The sequence below is a fragment of the Cyprinodon variegatus genome, unplaced genomic scaffold (genome assembly GCF_000732505.1).
Source record: "Cyprinodon variegatus isolate N-32 unplaced genomic scaffold, C_variegatus-1.0 Scaffold403, whole genome shotgun sequence".
NCBI lineage: Eukaryota > Metazoa > Chordata > Actinopteri > Cyprinodontiformes > Cyprinodontidae > Cyprinodon > Cyprinodon variegatus.
In genome coordinates, this window is record NW_015150856.1 from 425,694 (window position 1) to 445,654 (window position 19,961).

Sequence of the window (19,961 nt, forward strand, 5' to 3'; positions counted from 1 at the left end):
CCACACGCGCACCCCACAGTTCCAACTTTGTCCTAAATACATATTTATTTTTTCCCTCGCACCGCGCCTCCCCTAAAGTGCTCTGGCGCCCCCTAGGGGAGGCGCGCCTCACACTTTGAAAACCGCTGTTTTAGATGAAACCAAATTACATTTGATTTGGAAATCAACAATCTAGAGTTTAGAGGAAGAAGGGAGCCATGTTGTCCAGTTTAAGTTTCAGCGTTCAGTGATAAGGTGCCCTGTCATCTCTTATTATTGGTCCAGCAGGTTGCAGTAATTCCCTAACAGCGTACATGTAGCGAAAGTGGGAAAACTCTTGTTTTGAAGGAGAACCATGTTTATTTTGAACAGCCTTCTCTCGAGAGCAGCTGGGGATTTAGGCAGACAGGGGAGACACACAAAATTAATTCAGGATCCTCTTTCAAAGGGTTTATGTTTTTTATGTTATATTATAGTCAATTTAAAAACCTAACCCACTTATTTTGCTCTCTACAGGAAAAGGATGCTTTCATCATCTCACAGCTAAAAGCTAAAGGCTTGAGTCTCCGAGGAGAAGATGGTGAGGATACGAAACAAACAACTCTTTGTTTTTCTGTCTGTCTCTTTTCAAATGAGTTTAACTCCACCCCCGAATCCCCAACCAGGAAGACGACGAACTCTAAGCAGTGAGGATATGGCAGTATTTTACAAAAGCTTCTTGGATAGAAATAGAATACGACACGCAAATTATAACAAGTGAGTTGTTTTTGTATTGTTCTGTCCCCGAGGTGATGATGCTGCTGTACCTCCCAGGGCCCCAGCTGGGAGGGGTTTAGCTGTGTTGTGCCAATCTGCACGCACAGAACAAACATAATGGGCTCCAGTGAGATTTTTATTAACAAACATGTCAAAGTCACCAACTTGTTTCCTTCCTAAAGACACCACCTCTTTATGCGATGTGTTTTTCTGCTTTCCTGTCTAATGGCCTTTGTTATTCACCGTACTGTTTTAGGCTATAATCGACCAATAGACGATAATTAAATGTAAATGTTTATTTCAAACATCAATTCAGTACTTTATCAGCACTTTGCAAGTAAATATCACAGAATTTTCCATCTTTTCTCCTGCATATCCAGAGAATGGTACAGACGAAACTTCACCATCACTTTGCTCATGGCCAAAGTCGCCTTCAGCACCTTTTGGAGGAATGTTGTTGAAAACCAGAAGAAGAAAAAAAGCACTCCGACAATGTGAAAATAAATACAATTTTTAAGTGTGTGTGTGGGTGACTTTATTTTTTGTTTTTGTTGGCTTTATGTGCTGTGCAAAATATAATTGCTCTTTATTCATCTACATACCTGCGAGCTCTTCTAGATTTTTCCATTTACAACGCAGGAGTAATTGTTAAAGATCAGATTAATGCAGAATTTTCAGGCTTACAAGGAAAATCCTTTGTGTTAGGAAATCAGTGCCTGAACGCATAACCCTGAACACACTACAACAAAAAGCATCCTCTCAGTACAAGGCTGCCTCTGTTTCACTATAGCGATGGTTTATATGGAGGGAATCTGCTCAGAGAAGGAAAATATTCAGTTTTTTGTTCCACTTTACTTCTGCACAACACAACTGATGGTCCCAACCCCATTTATAAGGCAAGAAATCCCACTTATTAAACCTGACGGGACACCTGTGAAGTGAAAACCATTTCCGTTGCCTGCCTCTTGAAGCTCATGAATAATACCAAGAGTGTGAAGCAGTAATCAAAGCAAAAGGTGGCTACTTTGTTAAATATATATTTCCAAATGTGTTAATTCATAGTTTTGATGCCTTCAGTGTGAATATACAATTTTCATAGTCATGAAATCAAAACTCTGAATGAGGTGTGTCCAAATTTTGGTCTGTACTGTTCACACATACACACACAGATATAAATATAGCATGTATTATCAGTATTACACATGTAAGATGTAATTACTGTAAAAACATAAATACATGTATATTACATGTATGTATCAATTTAGCACTTTTGGTAAATCTTTATTATGCTCCATTAACACATAAACACAAATTTTATTGTGATGGATTTGTATAATATGTTATATTACATGGTTTATAGACTCCATTGACTTCATAATGACTATGCAATGAGATGTGCCTATTTTCTTATAAATTACATCATCTTAAGTCTATGGAAGATAGACTGATTTTTAAATTTTATTTAACATGTTTGTTATCTGTTAGAATTCAGTCAGAATTCTGACTTTTTTCTCAGAAAAAAAGCATATTAAACCGAAATGAAATTTAAAAATCAGTTAACTTTTTTTTTTTAAATTTCAGTAGGCCTAATGTTTTTCCGTATAAGTCCCCCTGAAAATGAGAACATCATCTTTGTCTGATGCCGTAGCTCACATATTGTTTATTGATAACGGTCTACATAGGGAGTACCAATATGGCGGCCGGTGGCTTCACTTACATCCCATACCATAGATATCCATAATAAAGGCTTTATTATGGATATCTATGTCCCATACTACCAACGGGCGATCAGCAATGTAGTGAATAGAGATCAAGGGGTGCAACAGATTTTGTTGGCTTCCCATGTTCTCCTCCAGGTGGCGCCACAGTCTCACTTAACACTTTTCATTTATCATCTGAAGATTTTTGATAGTATTATAGTTTTAATTCCAAAATGTTATTGGATACTGGCACCTCCTCTCTTCCAGCTCTACAGATTGTCGCAGAGATCTTGCTGATTACTGTCACCGCAGCTCTCTCTCTAATCCGGTCCAGATGACATCAGTCTAGCCGGGGAGGGGACGGGGGCGCCGGTTAACGCCATTTTCACGCTCCGTCCAGTCAAATCGGAGCTGTCAGTTGTAGGAACCGATTCATTTTCACTCTCCCACGTGACGCAGCGGGTCCTGGCGCTGACGTCGAGCTGCTGGGATGGAACAGGCAGCCCTGGATCCACCTGAGCGCATCGGACATCAGGCTGCTAGGTGCTAGCATGTAGCTCTGTGGTCCGGCTAACCGAAACACAGCGAAACCGGACGAATTCCTGCTTCTTTCTTATGTTCTCCTCACCTGTATCCCACTGCTGACGGAAAGAAACACATTGGAGAGAAAAGGGAGGATTTAGAATACAGTGGAGCAACGAATGTACCACAGAACGGTAAGAATGGCTCCGTGTATTTAATGGACAGGACTCATAGGCTAATTAACCAGCCCCTTAAATATATTTTACAGATTTTTTCTTTTAAAACGTGTTTTCAGACCCACGCGTAATTGAATTAAAAATATTGTCAATAAATGAGCACGCCTGTATGAATTTGCCTAATGTTTTTTTGCTCAGTGTTTACATTGACGCCAGGAATTAGACGCCATAGACTGTCAGTGAGTGGCAGCTAGTTAGTGCTGTGGTTTGACAGGAAAGTGTTGGCGAGCCAGTTATTCTGGTTAATCCACTTAGAAGCGACATGGGTGGAACAATGCAGGGGCAACAAATAAAAGCATGGGTCGGTCACAGATAAAGATGGTGAAAACGCCTCCTGTTGCTAAACCGCTGCAGCGAGGAGTCTTTTGCATCGTTTGCATCTCGTTGATATTCAGCACTGGTGAAGACAGTGTTGGCCAGAGACAGTGGATCTCAGTGTGCAGCTCCCAGCTGGGATACCAAGAACATCTAAGGTGTCTGTGAATGTTTTTAGTCCCACGGCAACATCTGGATAATAAATCCCTCTGAGGATCTTTGATAGATTATTATAATGATGCCAAGGAAGCAGCTTCCATGGAAATGTAGCTGCAAGGATTACAATCACCTGAGTCATAATCCTGATCTGCAGTCAGTCTGTTTGCCAAGGCTGAAACAATCAATCAGATGAATCGATTATCGAAATAAAAATAATCTAATTTAGTAATCGATTGATCATTACCGGTACATGGAGTATATAGACTGTAAAACATGGCTTTAGCTGACAGGGCAACCCACCTACAGCAGTAATTGTATCAAATTTGTAAAATAATCTATAAAACGTTTTGCATTTAAGATGAAAAAAGTTTTTGTCTGTCAATACAAGGGGCATTCAATAAGTAATGCCCCTGGCCTACTTCCAGATGTTTGATCGAGCTGATATTTTGCATGTGAAGTATTTTTAATCTCTATAGATTAAATAGCAAATTACAGCTCTGAACTAATTGTGGTTTCTGATTTACTGCTGTTAAAACTGAGTCAAGTCTGAGTTTTTGCATTTAAAAAGATGCACACAATGGGAGACTTTTGATCAAATGAAAATAACTTATAGGGATAATGTCCCATAATATAACCTTGTAAAACATTTTGCAAGGTCATTTAACCTGCATCATCACCATAAGTTACTTTAATTTCATCAAAAGTCTCCCGTGGTGTGAGTCCTTTCCAAAAGAAAAACCTGATCGCTGCTCGACACTCAACAGGCTCCATTTCAGACTTTTCTCAGTTCAAACACCTGTAAGTCAGAAAACACAAATAGTTCAAAGCTGTGATTTGCTACTCAATCTATAGAGATTCGAACAACGTCACATGCAAAATTTCAGCTGGATCAAACATCTGGAAGTGGGTCGGGGCATTACTTATTTAACGCCCCTCGTGTGCTCTGTCCAGAACTCAAATGGAAATGTTTTAGTTTCACCTGGTTTAATTTAATAAAAAAAAGTCTTCTTTAGCTATCTGATTATTAATCAATTAATCAGAAAAATAATCAACAGATTAATCAAGTTGCTAAATAATCATTAGTTGCAGCCCTATTACAAAAAACACATGGGCTGGTATGAAATTCTTGTGGTAAAACCTTGAATTCGGATATCAAGCTGTTTGGGATGCTATTAATTAATAAGTTATTAAAAAGTTGATTATCTTATATTATCTTATTGATCAACAATAATTGATAAGTAGCTGTTTCTAAAAAAAACAATTTTCTCTTGTAACAAAAAGCTCTTTTTGACAACATGAAGAGCATATTTATTTGTGGTTAACAACTCATTGCCTGTCTAAAAAACAAACAAGTTTTCTTACACATTATTGCATTTATTTATAAGCTATAACAAAATTAAGCCTAGTTCACTTAATAAAAAAAGATACATAACATATATATAATACTTATGTACAGATATGTAAAACTATAATTAAAAGATAAAGTATTTTGCTGTACCGTGCTGTCAGACTATTTGCCACTTTGTTTCAGTGAAGGACTATAAAACAGACTACTGTTTTTAGAGTAGTTCAGTGGCAGAGCAGAGAGGTTAGGCTGCTCCACCATGCTGCACAGCTAAATGGACTCTATTTAGGTGATACCCTAATTCAGGCATCCCCAAAGTCGGTACTCGAGGGCCGCTGTCCTGCAGGTTTTAGAGGTTTCTCTGCTCCAGCAAAGCTGATTTACATTATTAGTTGATTAACAGGCTTTTCCTGAACTACAGTCACCAGAATCAGCTGTGCTAAAGCAGCGAAACCTCTAAAACCTGCAGGACACTGGTCCTCAAATAACAACTTTGGGGATGCCTTCCCTAATTAGTTTTTCAAGTGTTATTATACACCAACACAACTGCATAAAGTATATTCTTCATCCTTTCAGCAGTCCCTAGAGCAAAAATTCGACTTGCATGCCACTTTCACAGGTGGCATGTACCACTGGCAAGTCAGTTATTAAAGTGACACAACATTTTTAACACACCTAGGCTACGTTCACACTGCAGCCTGACGTGACCCATATCCAATTTTTTTTATATATTTTTTTTATCTTTATCTGATCTTTTCATGACAGTCTGAACACAGGTCCAATTTGTAAATGTAAATTCACATCAATTGTGATTTCTGAATTAGAGTAAAACATAAAGATTTAATAAATTGATCGAGTCCAAATAAACAAGGATAGAGCTGCTTAATTAGGGCTGAAACATTTCATCAGATGAATCGAATATTGAAATAATCTTTAACTAATTTAGTAATCGATTGATTAACTGTGTAGTGACTCTAAAACATCCCTTTAGCTAAAAGAATGACCCACCTGGAGCAGAAATTATACCCAAATTGTTCAATTCAGTTTATTTATATTGCGCCAATTCACAACACAACACATGTCATCTCAAGGCACTTTACAGTTCACCAGATCATACAGTCAAGCTGATTCAAAGTTTTCTATCTAAGGAAAACCAGTTGATTGCATCAACTCATCAACTCAAAGGCAATCCCTCACACTAAGCATGCTTGTAGCGACAATGGAGAGGAAAAACTCCCTTTTAACAGGAAGAAACCTCCAGCAGAACAAGGCTCAGTGTGAGCGGCCATCTGCCGAGGCCGACTGGGGTTCAAGGAGACAGAAGCAGAGATACAGAAAGAAGCAGAGACACAAAAAGCAACTGTAAACCAGCTCCACAGGCGGCCCCGTCAAGGACACACACAGCCAGGCAGACGAGCTCCGAGCCAGCTCCCATGTCAGAGGATCAAGAGAGCACATCCAGCCAGTCCCAGTCAGACAAACAGGACTACACTAAAAAACAGGCCAATCTCGAACATCTATAAACAAAGGTGTTGATGGCAGCAGCACAGCTGATATTTCTCTCCAGGATGGAGTCACAGCCAAACAGGAACAGACCAGATGAAGCTACTTTGAGAAAAAAGCAGAGGATAACGTTGGAGATTGAATTAACAAATTCTGCGGAGTGGGAGAATAGAGATAGAATGATGATATATACGGGTCCTTATGTCCTCCAGCAGGTTAAGCCTATAGCAGCATAACTTAACATAAATTGTTAAAAAGATACGTAAACATTTTGCATTTAAGATAAAAAAAAGTTTCGTCAGTCAATATGCTCTATCCAGAACTCCTCAAGCAGATTTGCTTTAGTTGCACCTGGTTTAATTTTGTAAAGGGTCTTCTTTAAGGAACCTCTTGCTCTCCGATTATTTCTTGATTAATCGAAAAAACAATTTGCAAAACAATCGTTAGTTGCAGCCCTAATTTAGTCCATATAACCTGGGTTAATATTTTACCATACTTGCAGAAGTGACTGTCTTTTCAGGTGTCTGGATTGCCACATTTTTTTTTTGTTTGTTTTCTAACCAGCCACATTTTTTTAATGCCTAAAATAAAGGTGAAAAACTGAAAAGCTTTAGAATAATTATAGAACGTGTACAGAATACACATTAAAGGGCTGACTAGACCTGTGTAAAGACAACTGTAGGTGATCTGTGGCTGGCATCTAGAATAGAAAATGACAGGTTAAACTCTTCAGATGTGTCCTTTTCAAGACAAGATTAATATTTTGATTGAATAACATTTATTCAGTCATAACAAAAATAATGTAATTAACAGAATCCATACCATAATTCACTGTAATGTCAAGGTCAGGCAACGATAGAAAAACCCTTTCACAGAGTGTAGACTGATGGCTCTGAGTCCTGAAAAGAGGAGGAGGAGCAGACGCTAACCTCTGCTTCCTTCATCAGTGCAAAAGCTGTTTGTTTTTCTACGTGGTCTAGTCTTATCTTGCTTTCTCAGAGCCGTACATACAGCAAACAATGCATCTTCTCTGTCGTGAAACCAGCCGGCCACCAACCATCCCAATCCTTCCCACTTGGTGTCAAAATTTCTTCTTTTTTTTTTTTAAATCTCCTATGAATCTTCCTCTTTCTTTTAGTCTGTTAAAGCCGTGCAGCCCCTTTAAGCCAGCTATATTTTGCCACATTTTGTTTAAAAAAATCCAAGGCTCATGTAACAAAATTAAAGACTACATGTTTGTATTCTCTTCACACACCTAATCCCTAATACTCACTGTAGTTAATGACAGTTGCCAATACATTCATTATGAATATAAAAATGAACACGCGTGTTTATTATGTTGATGAGCTTTATTGGTTTAAAAAGTAAACTTATAAATGTTAATTTATGATTCTCAGACGATACTGTGATTTTTGTCAACATGCATGCACTTAAATTCTTCTGTGTTCATTTCCATGCGCATTACCAGTTAATATGACAGAGAAAACTGCAGCTACAATGTCTGTTTTGTTGTTAAATGTAAATTAGGGCTGCAGCTAGTATTTTTTTTCGCTAATTGATTATTCTGTTGATTATTTAAACAGTTAGCAAAAGGTTCCTCAAAAAAGATTTTTACAGGTGAAACTGAAACTTTTCCACTTGTAGAGGTCTGAATGGAGCATCCTGACAGATGAACAAGTTCTTTATCTCAAAACAAAATGTTTATATATATATATATATATATATATATATATATATATATATATATATATATATTTACATTTTTTCTATAGTTGCATTTCTAAGTGGGTTGCTCTGTCAACTAAAGACATGTTTTATAGTCTCTATACTCAAGTTTCATCCTTAGTGTTTTTTTTTTTTTGTGTGGCATTGGAGTCATTTATGTGCAGGAGGTAGATGTAAAATGAAGAGAAAGAAAGAGGACAAAGTCGGGTCAGCTCTATTACAACAACAACGAGGTAACTTTACAGTTTGCAGCGACATCACAACAACAGCCTGCTCCATTCATTATTATTGTCACTTAAAGAGCAGGACAGATAGAAGCACCTGAATATAGGGCTGGGCGATATGAACTGTAATCAATATTACGATAAATTAGTCAGTTTTACCTCGATAACGATAAATACACAATAAATGCTACAGCTCCTCTATAAGAAATAATGGCATGTGCAAGAAATGCAGCTGATCTATTTATAACACATTTATTGAGTAAATCACATGACCTATTACCGTCAATTAAATATTAAAGTCTTGTACCCATTCAGGTTTAAACATTCAACAGAGTCTCAGTGAACAAGAGAAAAATGTTACCTCTCTTGCAAACATTTTAGGGAATTAAGCCTTTTGCACATCTTTGAACAGCATGGCTGTGCTGTAGGTGATGGACGTTGGATGTGTTTCTTTAAGTAGTCGGGACAGATTTCAGGAAAACTGCATTTTCATGGTGTTTTTTGCTCAACATTTATGGCGTAATATTGGTCCCACTGAACTGAGTGTGCAGTGAGAACAATGTGCATCGTTTACACTCGCGCACCCTCACTCAAAACCGGTCTGCCACGCGCTCAACTCTGACGCGCTCTCGACTTCTCCTTTGTGTGCTCAGCTTTATCTTTGCCCTTGCTCTGCTCCACCGAGTTAACTGATGTAACTTCATTTACAGTTGTGCTATAGTGTAACCCTCAGATTCCATATACTCTGCTCTGTTCCGCCTTGCTCAGGTACATCGTTCGGAGTACTTGTCTGTCATTTTAATCAATGAGAACTGTTCCACATTCACCACTACTCCTCTGCACGTCACCATCCACATTTTTCTTCTTTGTCCGTCACTGTCAAAATAAGGAGCTGAGCTACTTTTTGCTCCGTTCTGGTCCGGCCAGGTCAAGATCCGCAATTGCAATTGCACCAAACAGGAAAAAGAATAGCAAAAAGATCCAGTTTGCCAAATTAAAATATGGTAACGATGTATTGGTAACTACAAATTATAGCATAATTCTCATACCGGTATATTCCCAAAAACTAAGGCCGTTTAATTAAATGATTGGATGCCAACTACTGGTACTTAAACATACCACAGAGCAGATTTCTCATCAAAATATTTATTTTATACAGAAAGGCTTAAACGTTCAAGCAAATCCAGTCACAACAACTGCAAAGAGCGTATCTGACAACTGCAAAACAAACTTGTTTTTTTTTTTTTTTTACAATGACCTGTCTGGCGATGTGGCAGTAAGAATAATCGTCTCGATGACAAAAAGAGAGCCCAACAGATTTTGCTTTCACAATTGGAGCAGTACGGCTATCGCCATAGTGTTCCGCTTAATGTATACATATAAATAGCTTTATTATGATTATGCAGGGAGTATTACAGATTATATGGACACTGCAATGTAAGTAGAACAGGAAAGGAAAAACAGGAAAAAGGAGAAAGGATGAAAGAAAGAAGAGATTAAAGGGAGACAAAACAAACTTCTTATCGCAGGCATGGATGAAGAGATGCTGAGTTTGAAAATGGAGAACAAACATGGTTTATACAAACCAATTATCAATTATAGTTATCCGTGTTACAAATAAAACACAACGAAAAAAAAAAATTTTGGGCAGAAACTACACATATGCTGGATGCCACCGATTATTGTAGTGAATGACTGTTACGGTAAAAATTCAGTTTATCGCCCAGCCTTACGTGAATGTACAGGAGGGAAAGAGAAACAATGCATTATTAAATGAAAGCATGCAAATCTAAGCTAACTTTACCTACTTCTAGCTTGCTATAATGGTGCTTATTTAATATGCCCAGATATTAAACTGACCAACAGTGCTATGATGTTGGATAGCAGGCATCAAGAAATGTTATGGATTCACATTAGTCACTGATGAAAACAAGAATAGCCGCGCAGTGAATAGATGTGAGATGGTACTAATGGAAACGAGGCCTAAGCTTCAGGAGTAGAATGTTGGGCTGAAACAATTAATCGGATTAATCGTGATTAATTGATTATTGAAATAATCGTCAACTAATTTCATAATCATTAACCGGAGTATAGAAACTCTAAATCAGGCCTTTAGATGACAGAGCGACCCACTCAGAGCACTAATTATAGATTTAGTTTACCTGGTTTAATTTCGTAAAAAGACTTTAAGGAACCTTTTGCGATCTGATTATTAATCGAAAAAAATAATTGACAGATTAATCGATTTGCAAAATAATTGTTAGGTGCAGCCCTAGTAGAATCCCTGTGATCAATTGTTTGGGCTCCATATCAAAATAGAACAATAAGAAAATAATATTCAAGTTGTATTTTTCATCCATTCATTAACCTTAGGTGTAGAGTCCTAAACTCAGGGTTAAACAGCATTTAAGCAGTTTACTAAAAACAGATTTCTGAAATGCATGATGTTATAAAAACAGCTTGTTGGTTCTTTTTTTAAAACGTCTTTACCATTGTTAATTTCACTACAATCCATCCTTACTCTACCATCATTCAAAGGAGCCGTTTGTTTTCCCTCTGCTCTTGTACAATACGCATGCAGCGTCAGCTTCCAACTTCCTGTTCATGTGATAGGCTGTGGGCCTCTTGCTGTGTCACATGGATCGGGGCTGCAGACCTTCCTCAGTTAGTCCCGTCTGTGAAGCCTGGCTGGCTTCCTGCCCCGCTGTCTTTGCTTTGGTACTTTCATTAACTTCTAAAATGTTTTGGACTGAATTTGATGTCTTCACCTGGTCTTATAGAAACTGTCCCTTGAAGGTGGGCTGCCTGCTCATCACACTATCAGGGAGAAGCATAATGATAGAGCCACAAGTTTCATTTCAGTATTTTCATTGAGTCATCTACAGCGTTTCTATTATCATTCAGCTGAATTCGGGGGATTTTGATGTCCTTAAAGAGATTTATTCAGTAGCTTGCTATAAGTTCTGCTGAAGCAGTCTGTCATAATCCTCTTAAGTGTGTGGGTGTGTGTGTATAATGAACACAAAGCAAATAAGTAGTGTAAGGAGTGTGCAGAACTACACTGGGAATAAGTTCTCTATGTCAGGAGAGGCCGTCATGACAGAGCGCAAAGTAGTTTAAATAGGAAACTGATTTACTATGGAGGATATTTGTTATAAAAAAGCTCATCACATTCTTGGTGTCAGGTGTTCAGAAGGTTTTTGTGAAACAGTCCAGCCTTTGTTTCCATTATCTGTATATGAAAGGTCTGTCAGCTGACGGCAGCCTTATCTGTATCTCGGTTTAAACCGGGTCTTCCGATGGCTCTGAAGATGTTTCTTTTATGGGCTGCCGCAGTGCCTTAAAGAGACGATCATACCCATCAGATTGTCACAATGGCAAACTATTAAATCTTCTTTATTGAAAAGTGAAATTGTACTCAAAGTTTTCTGCTTATCTGGAACCGGGTCGTAGGGGCAGCAGTCTCAGCAGAGACTTCCAGACTTCAGTTTATTTCTACAGCGCCAATTCACAACACATCATCTAAAGGCACTTTAAAGTTCACCAGATCACACAGTCAAATTGATTCAAAGTTTTCTATCTAAGGAAAACCAGTTGATTGCATCGACTCATTGACTCGAAGGCAATCCCTCACACTAAGCATGCTTGTAGCGACAGTGGAGAGGAAAAACTCCTTTTAACAGGAAGAAACCTCCAGCAGAACCAGGCTCAGTTTGAGCAGCCATCTTTCCCAAGGACGAGTTCAAAAGAGACAGACACCAACACCAGCTCCTCAGGGGAAACCCCAAGGTGCTCCAGGGCTGTCAACAGACATTATCCCCATCAGCCTGTCCTTGGTTTCCTCCTCCCGGTTGGATATGCCTGGAACACCTCCAGAGGGTGACATCCAGAGGACATCCAAAGCAGATATGTCAGCAACCTCAGCTTGCTCCTCTAGATGAAGAGGAGAAGCATTTCTAAGTTAGCCTCTCCTGGATGACAGAGCTCTTCCAATCTCTAAAGCCGCTTTCCCACTGAAAACCCAGGTTTTTCAACAATCAACTATTGGCTCTTTTCCCATTTGGTTGAATAGCCGAGTCTGGCCCTCTGCTGGCAAGGCTTGTGGCCACTGTCCCCCCAGCACTGCATGTCTGACACCATCACGCTGGGTGAGCGTTCAGGCTGTCGACACTGCAATGGAAATTAGGGAAGTAAATAATGGAGAGCAGCATGGACAGGAACAGGGCGTAGTTAGTATTCTTTATTATTTTGTTCTTTTACCTTTCCAAATCCCTTTTACTAGCACTGCTCCATGTTTACTGAATATAAACAGAGTTGTTTCGGCTTGTTAGATCAGAAACGACTGGTGCGGTGTGTTGACGTCTGTACGTTGCGTTCATTGTTGTAAAGTTATTTAGCGGGTAAGCTAAATAAGAGGTAAGAGAACTCTGATGTTCTCACAGCATGCCGATCGGAGCCGAGGGGATTATAATGCGGGTCGCTTGCCGTTTGAGTCTCTAAACCGTTCCCACTGCTAAAAGCAGATTGTTCCCGGGTTTAAACGGGTTTGTCTGCCAGTGTGAAAGGGAGCTTGCAGCCACCCTAAAGAGGCAGCTTATTTTAGCCACTTGTTTCCAGGATCTTGTTCTTTAGGTCATGATCACGATTTCATGACCATAGGTAAGGGTAGGAATGTAGACCGACTGGTAAATCCAGAGCCCTGTCTTTTGACTCCACATCAGGCTGGTGCAGCATCCGCATTAAAGTGGGAGCCGTGGCGAGCTGATGCTTGATTTAAATCCTCGGATCAATCAATCACAATCACATGATTGGTCAATTCAAAATCTGAAAAATGCACCACATCAACAAATTACTGCAACAAAACTGTTTTCCAATCCTAGATGAGATGCTCCAGTGGCTGCATGTTAGCGCAGAACTCTTCATAAAATGAAGAACATCATAGACAACCCGGAAAATCCTCATCAGACATGGCATCTTCAGTCAGAGGCTCTCCAGTTTTGCTGTTGGGCTTTCCGCCTGCAGCCATCAACATCTTGATGAATAGTTCAAGAAACCCTGGTGATTTGAGTTACAGCAGCATTTCATTAAAATCGCAGCAGCAAAAGGATATAGAGACTGAAATGGTTTCCTGTTCCTTGCAGCATTGCTCAAGCTTAGTCAGATGGATAGTTTATGAAAGTCAGTTTTCAAAATTAGACAGTATCAAGCTACATTCATCTTCTTTTAACTCTGGTCATCATTCCATGCATTGCTCTGGAAGGCACCAGTGAAGGGGGATTCACAATATTGGAATATTGGCCGATATCTGATATGCAGATTTTGCAACTCAACTGGCCAACAATCGATACTGATGATATACTTACTGATAGAGTTTTGACCAAATCCTCCAGTTCTATGCACTAGTGATGGTTAGGTTAGAGTAAATACCAGGGTTAGGCAAAAATACAGCCACTAAATGGATGTAAGTCAGTGTAAAGTCTTAATATGGATACAGATACAAACATGTCTGTGTGTGTTTGGGTATTTGTGTTTCTCACTAGACTTAAAAAGTCATAGGATTTTTGTCTGCGACAGAATCAACTGTTGCTTATCTTTTGTGTTGTTATTCTGCATTCTAGTCATTGCAGCTGTTTCAATAAGTAACTTTTATTACTTATTAGATCATTTTCATCCATATTTTATGTTTGAGTCGAACCTGGTGAATCCTGTCAGTAAAGCTCTGTATTTGTGTGATATATGTGACTTTTCCTGAACCACTTCAATGTGAGATTAAAATACTTTCGATTGCTTTCCATTAAGGACAGTAAAGTTGTCGGGTTTCTGTCTCCATTTATGTTTCTAAAAAGATCGATAGTATGAGGAAGTCTGGCCACCTTTTCCTGAGGTCATGATAGCCCCACTTACTTCTATAGTTCCAGGCTTTTAAAAGCTTGTTTGCAGTTCTGACTTTGTTTTAAAGGCTGTGCTGAATTTAAGAAAAGCTACACTTCCTCTTTAGGAACGTTGGTAACACTTTAGTACTTTGGTAACTTTTCATTCCCTCGTCTGTTAATATTAAGGACACCTCATCTTCTTTGAGATTTACATATTATAAATTATCATTCTGCAAAGTTTTTTTCTGGTGGGATGATGCAGTATGCAAAACAAAGACTTAAATGTTTTTTGTTGTTGTCATTGAAACCTGCAGGATGCGTGAGGACATGTCCACTATGGTTTGTGTGAAGGAGGAGGAGGACCCAGGGGAGAAACTGTCCCAGGATGAGATCATCTCCCGGACCAAGCAGGTGATCCAGGGGCTGGAAGCTCTAAAACAAGAACATCATTCCATCCTGGAAGGCCTGCTGGGCACACTGCGCTGCCTGAAGCAGGATGAGGAAGGCGTCCTGGTGGAGGAGAAGTCTCATATGATCCGGAAGTCCCTGGAAATGCTGGAACTTGGTCTGAGTGAAGCTCAGGTATGAGCGTTTTAAGCTTTAGCTTCATTGATACCTTTTGAAATTCAGAGTTTTGTTATTTCGAATTACAAAAGTTTTAATACAATTTAGTTACATCTAAAGTAAAGATGTTTATTAGCTTTCCTTAGTGAGTTAAGGATAGAAATAAGTAATGTTAGTGCCATAATTCTGTTATTTATGGACATCCGGATGTATATCGATTTGCATATGCGCAGGATGGATCTTGCTTCTACGACTGATGGGGTAGTGACTTGCTTTTCATTAACAGGGAGATACAGTGTTTTTTTGTTTTTGTTTGAATGTGTCAACATTTTGTAAAGCATTAAAGGATATGAATATAAGGTGCTCTGTTTGTAACAACAATAACAGAGTTTGGTCTGTTGGGAAACTGTAGACTACAGGAAGCACAGGTGCAGCTTAAATACAGATATTCTTGGGTGAAACTGAATAAATATGAGAAGTGAAGAAAAGAAGGAGAAGTTTAGACTTTTTTTTAGCTACAGATGCTTGTAATTTCTCCCTCTGAGTCAGAAATGTTCTGTTGTTGGTTTAATCTCCAAGTAATCAGATACAAATACCTAGCATGCAGAGTATGCAGACTCCAGTTCCCACTAATGTGTTTGTGCAGCAAAAATACAACAAACACAACGTTTGTTTTATTATCCTTTTTTTCAATTCTTTATTTTTGAAACCTTTAGAAAGTTACATGAAATGAAATTTCACAATTACTGTGTAATTGCAATTGTCTGTGATCAATTCCAATATCTTTTGTTTTTTAATTGAAATAATAATAAAGAAAAGGTGAAAAAAACCCTGAACAAAAAGAACAAGAATAGGGCGATCGAGGGGGTCCCATTCCAAAAGACATTACACGTATGTTAGTTTTATTTTTCATTTGTAGTACGAGTTGTTTTAATTGAAAGTGGAAAATATCTTATTTTTGTACACCGTCTCACAGACTGATGTGCATCATGAGATTCTTCAGATAATCCTGATTATTCGAGGATTTTAAAAGATTGTTTCGCCAAGGATGAGTGGAAACATTGTGATCAGGACATTCTGAGTTCAACTGTTACAGACAAGAAATATGCTGTTTCTTTCCTTGAATTTTTTCACAGGCACATTGATTACCTTGGACACGTTACATTCTTTGTCTTTAACATCTCTCTGCTTAGGTGATGATGGCACTGTCAAGCCATCTGAGCTCTGTTGAATCAGAGAAGCAAAAGCTCCGTGCTCAGGTTCGCCGCCTCTGCCAGGAGAACCAGTGGTTGAGGGACGAGCTAGCTGGAACGCAGCAGAAACTGCAGAAGAGCGAGCAGAGCGTGGCCCAGCTCGAGGAAGAGAAGAAACACTTAGAGTTCATGAACCAGCTAAAAAAATATGATGAGGACCTTTCCCCCTCAGTGAGTACGCAGCTCATCCTCTGTCTCTGTGGAAGGCCTTGTCTGCAGTGAAACTGATGCCTTTCCGGGGAATCATACCTCTGTTATGGGATCACTATTCTACTAGTAATTCTGCTAACCAGACCAACCTTGTTTCTAAGCCAAAACAAGGGTTTTTTTTTTTGTTCCACTCTATAGCCTTGAACTCAATTCTGTTTCTGACATTTTGAATTGAAAAAGCTTCCTGGACGGGAAGCAAAATGTCTTCAAACTTGGAAACAAAGTCAAGTGGATTGTTTTTCAACTATTTTGGAATGCTAACCACACATTAGCATAAACAAGTGTCTCACTTTACAAGAACATTTATTGCAAACACTGAAACAAAAAAATTAAATATCTTTTAGCAATTTAAATTTAAATGCCAAAAGCAGCTGATGGGAAGTATGCAGCTATAAATGGTTGAAGTTTGTTTAAAGTAAACTGTAAAAGCCACAATAGTCAGTACCTTTAGAAGACAGAACACCCTTATAAAAATGTTTGTGAGCCAATTATTAGATGAAGATTCTCAGTCATCCAGGTCATAGTCATTCCGTAAAAGTTCAAAAAATATCCACTGGACTGGACCAAATCCAGTGGATATTTTTTGAATTTTTACGGCTTTTACTGAAAGGCAATTATTAGCTGGATATGAACTTTTTTCAAAAGTTTTCATCGTTCTAATAAATTGTTCTGAAGTTATGGCAACAAGTTATGCTTGTTGTTATATTTTCAAACCCCACAGATATTTCATGAGCTCTAAAGTGCCCTTACATGATTGTATAGATCAGTGGTGGGTATTCCAGTTCCCAGGGGCCAGTATGCTGCAACTTTTAGATCAATCCTTGGTCCACCAACACACCTGAATCATGTGACCCAGTGAACCAATGGCACATCTAAGGCTATGTTCAAACTGCAGGCCTTAATGCTCAATTTCGATTTTTTTTTTGTGAAATCCGATTTTTTTTGCGTTGCCATTCACATTTCCAAATAAATGCAACTTGTATGTGATCTCCTGTGTGAACTGTATTCATACAACTTAAGTGTCCCACATGCGCATTAGAGAACGTAATGACATCACAAGCAAGCGTACTCTGTGTTTACAAAACATGGATGGTAGCGCTGGAGAACATCTAGCGATCTTACCCAACCTTAGAAACATAATGTTTTCAATATGGGTAAACATAAATATTACTCTCCGGATCATCATCTGCTTGCTTGTTGTTTTTCTTGCTGCTTCTTCATAGCAAGACCCAGAATAGTGACCTCTGTCAGGTATTAATGGCATACAGGTCGGGTGAATGCGACCTGGCCGTTCAGACACAGGTTGCATTGAAAAGATCAGATTCGTATCGGATTCAGGACCACATAGCCAAGCGGCCTGAGTCGCATAGGAAAAAATGGCATCTGAGTTGTTCAGACTGTCATTAAAAATTATAAGATACAGGTTGCATATGGGCAAAAAAATCGGTTCTTGGTCAGGCTGCTGTGTGAACATAGCCTAAAAGTTGCAGGATACTGGCCCTCAGGAGCTGGAATTGCCCACCACTGATATAGATGGTCTCTTCCATCTATGATTGTGGAGCAGGGTAAACAAAGAAGTACATGATAAATTCTTAAATGGTATTTTGATATTTGTTATTCTAGTTTGTGTCAAAAGGTTAAATTCTACATTTGCAGCAATATTCCATAATAAGATTTTTCATGTATGAATGTTTATAGTCCTGAGTGCAGATTAGCCACAATGAAGGTTGACTTTAAAACGTCTCTTCTTGTCTCCCGTACTTCTAGTAAATTGTCTTTTTTTCATCTTCATCCTATCAGGAAGAGAAAGAGTCTGACTCAAGTAAAGAGACCCTGGATGACCTCTTTCCAGACGACCAGGATGACCAAGCTCCAGGCAGTAAGTCCTCCTTCTTCTTTGATCTACTCCTTATGTTAACATAGTTTCTTACTAACTACATTCTAGGCGTTAAAGTTTGTTGCAAGCTGCTTAGCGGACAAAGTTTTCCCCATGTCTCTTACTGACATGGGAATGTCGCTGGATATTGTAGTGAATGACGATAATGGTAAAAATCAGGTTTATCGCCCAAAGCCTACTCTCAGCATATTGTTTGGGTGCTTTTACTTCAATTGGTTAAATCTGTCTTGACATGTGAACCGTGTCAGAGCGAACTTTGAAAATTATGTTTGTGTCTTCTTTTTCATTTGGGGAAAAGCCAAACCAGTTTCATGTAATGGAAGTACAGTGAACCGTCGTTTTTCGCGGGGGTTACTTTCCCAAAAGAACCCGTGATAGGCAAAATCTGTGAAGTAGTGACCTTTTCTTTTTATTATTAATTTCAATTCAGTTTATTTATTTAGCGCCAATTCACAGCACATGTAATCTTAAAGCACTTTACATTTCAGTTTTCTATCTGAGGAAAAGCAGTTGATTGCATCGACTCAATGACTCGAAGGCAATCCCTCACACTAAGTATGCTTGTAGCGACAGTGGAGAGGAAAAACTCCCTTTTAACCAGAAAAGTTGTTCAAGCTTGTATCCCTCTTCCTCAATGATCGCTTTAAATGTATTGTTCACGAATGCTTCTGCTCAAGCGGTATTCGTAGAAGCGGTCTCTCCGTGCAGAGAAGCATTTTTGATTCCAAAGTGTTTCTTAAACTTTTCAAACCAGCCCTTGCTAGAATTAAATACACTTGATACAAACAGCAAACATCCCTGTCATTAATATCATCACAGTTTGATACAGTGTTCTAGCATTTGTGCAGATAACGTTTCTATCCAGCGTAATTTTCTTTTTTCTGCAGTCATTAATCCTCAAAGCTAATGCAGACTTCATCCTTACCATGGTTTTGTTGTGGACAGTTGCAACCCTTTTTGCATCCTTATTAAAACTTACTGCTGCTGTCGTCCTCATGTCATGTTCCTCCTTCTTTATGGAATAAACAGAAGATTTATTAATTCTGTAATGGCGACCTTCAGCCACATAGGTTCTACTCTCCTTTAGCATGTCCAGAATTGTAACTTTTTCTGCAATAGTTAGCATCTTCCTCTGTCTTTTGGGCGCGGCCGCAAACTGCCTTTGTCCGTGCAGAATGTTTTGTCGAAATTATGGGTTTTGGAGAAAATTTGCAAACCTAAATTTGGCAAGCCCCTTTACATAAACGTATATTAAACCCTAACATGGAGACTGTTCAGCCAATCAGAATGCAGAACGAAATGCACAATGCAAATCTGTGAGGCAGAGAGGCCATTGAAGGTGAAGCTGAGGTATCACTATAGAGTTTTGTTTTTTGGGGGTTTTTTATAGGCAAACACCTCCTCCATTTGGCCTTCAGCCATGCCTCTCCATTTGGCAACCACTACACAAATAAACAAGGATGCTGGTGAGAAAGTGTCACTACCCATTGTCCGCTACGATTGGTCGGTCAGCTTGACCATGTTGTGCGTTTGCTGCATTGGTGGATTAGCATCGAGCTAGAATTTATAGAATCTGAGCAAACTATTCAACAATCCCCTCACTTTGGCTTTTTAATAATTAATAATGTCCATGCAGACCAAATATGTCTGTGCTTTTCAATTTAGAGGGAAGCCTGCCTCCAGAGGTAAACAGAATCTGT

The 19,961-nt window shown here is 38.9% G+C and overlaps 2 protein-coding genes across 5 annotated transcripts in view; both read left to right on the forward strand.

Annotated features, from left to right (window-relative positions):
- apopt1 (apoptogenic 1, mitochondrial) overlaps positions 1 to 1,257 on the forward strand; it is a 5,689-nt gene extending 4,432 nt beyond the window's left edge. The window contains exons 3-5 of the mRNA XM_015387773.1: positions 496 to 559; positions 645 to 735; positions 1,116 to 1,257. Of these exons, the coding sequence (XP_015243259.1) occupies positions 496 to 559; positions 645 to 735; positions 1,116 to 1,233 (273 nt within the window). The 3' untranslated portion in view covers positions 1,234 to 1,257. The remainder of the gene's footprint in view (positions 1 to 495; positions 560 to 644; positions 736 to 1,115) is intronic.
- Positions 1,258 to 2,672: 1,415 nt separating this feature from the next.
- Positions 2,673 to 19,961, forward strand: part of klc1 (kinesin light chain 1) — a 49,224-nt gene continuing 31,935 nt past the window's right edge. For 2 of the 4 annotated variants that reach the window (XM_015387799.1, XM_015387800.1), the window contains exons 1-4: positions 2,675 to 3,151; positions 14,652 to 14,919; positions 16,095 to 16,325; positions 18,165 to 18,243. In XM_015387799.1, coding sequence (XP_015243285.1) covers positions 14,653 to 14,919; positions 16,095 to 16,325; positions 18,165 to 18,243 — 577 coding nt within the window. In that variant the 5' untranslated portion in view covers positions 2,675 to 3,151; position 14,652. Of the gene's footprint in view, positions 3,152 to 14,651; positions 14,920 to 16,094; positions 16,326 to 18,164; positions 18,244 to 19,961 lie in introns of all 4 variants that reach the window. The other 2 variants (XM_015387797.1, XM_015387798.1) reach the window with 2 other exon arrangements.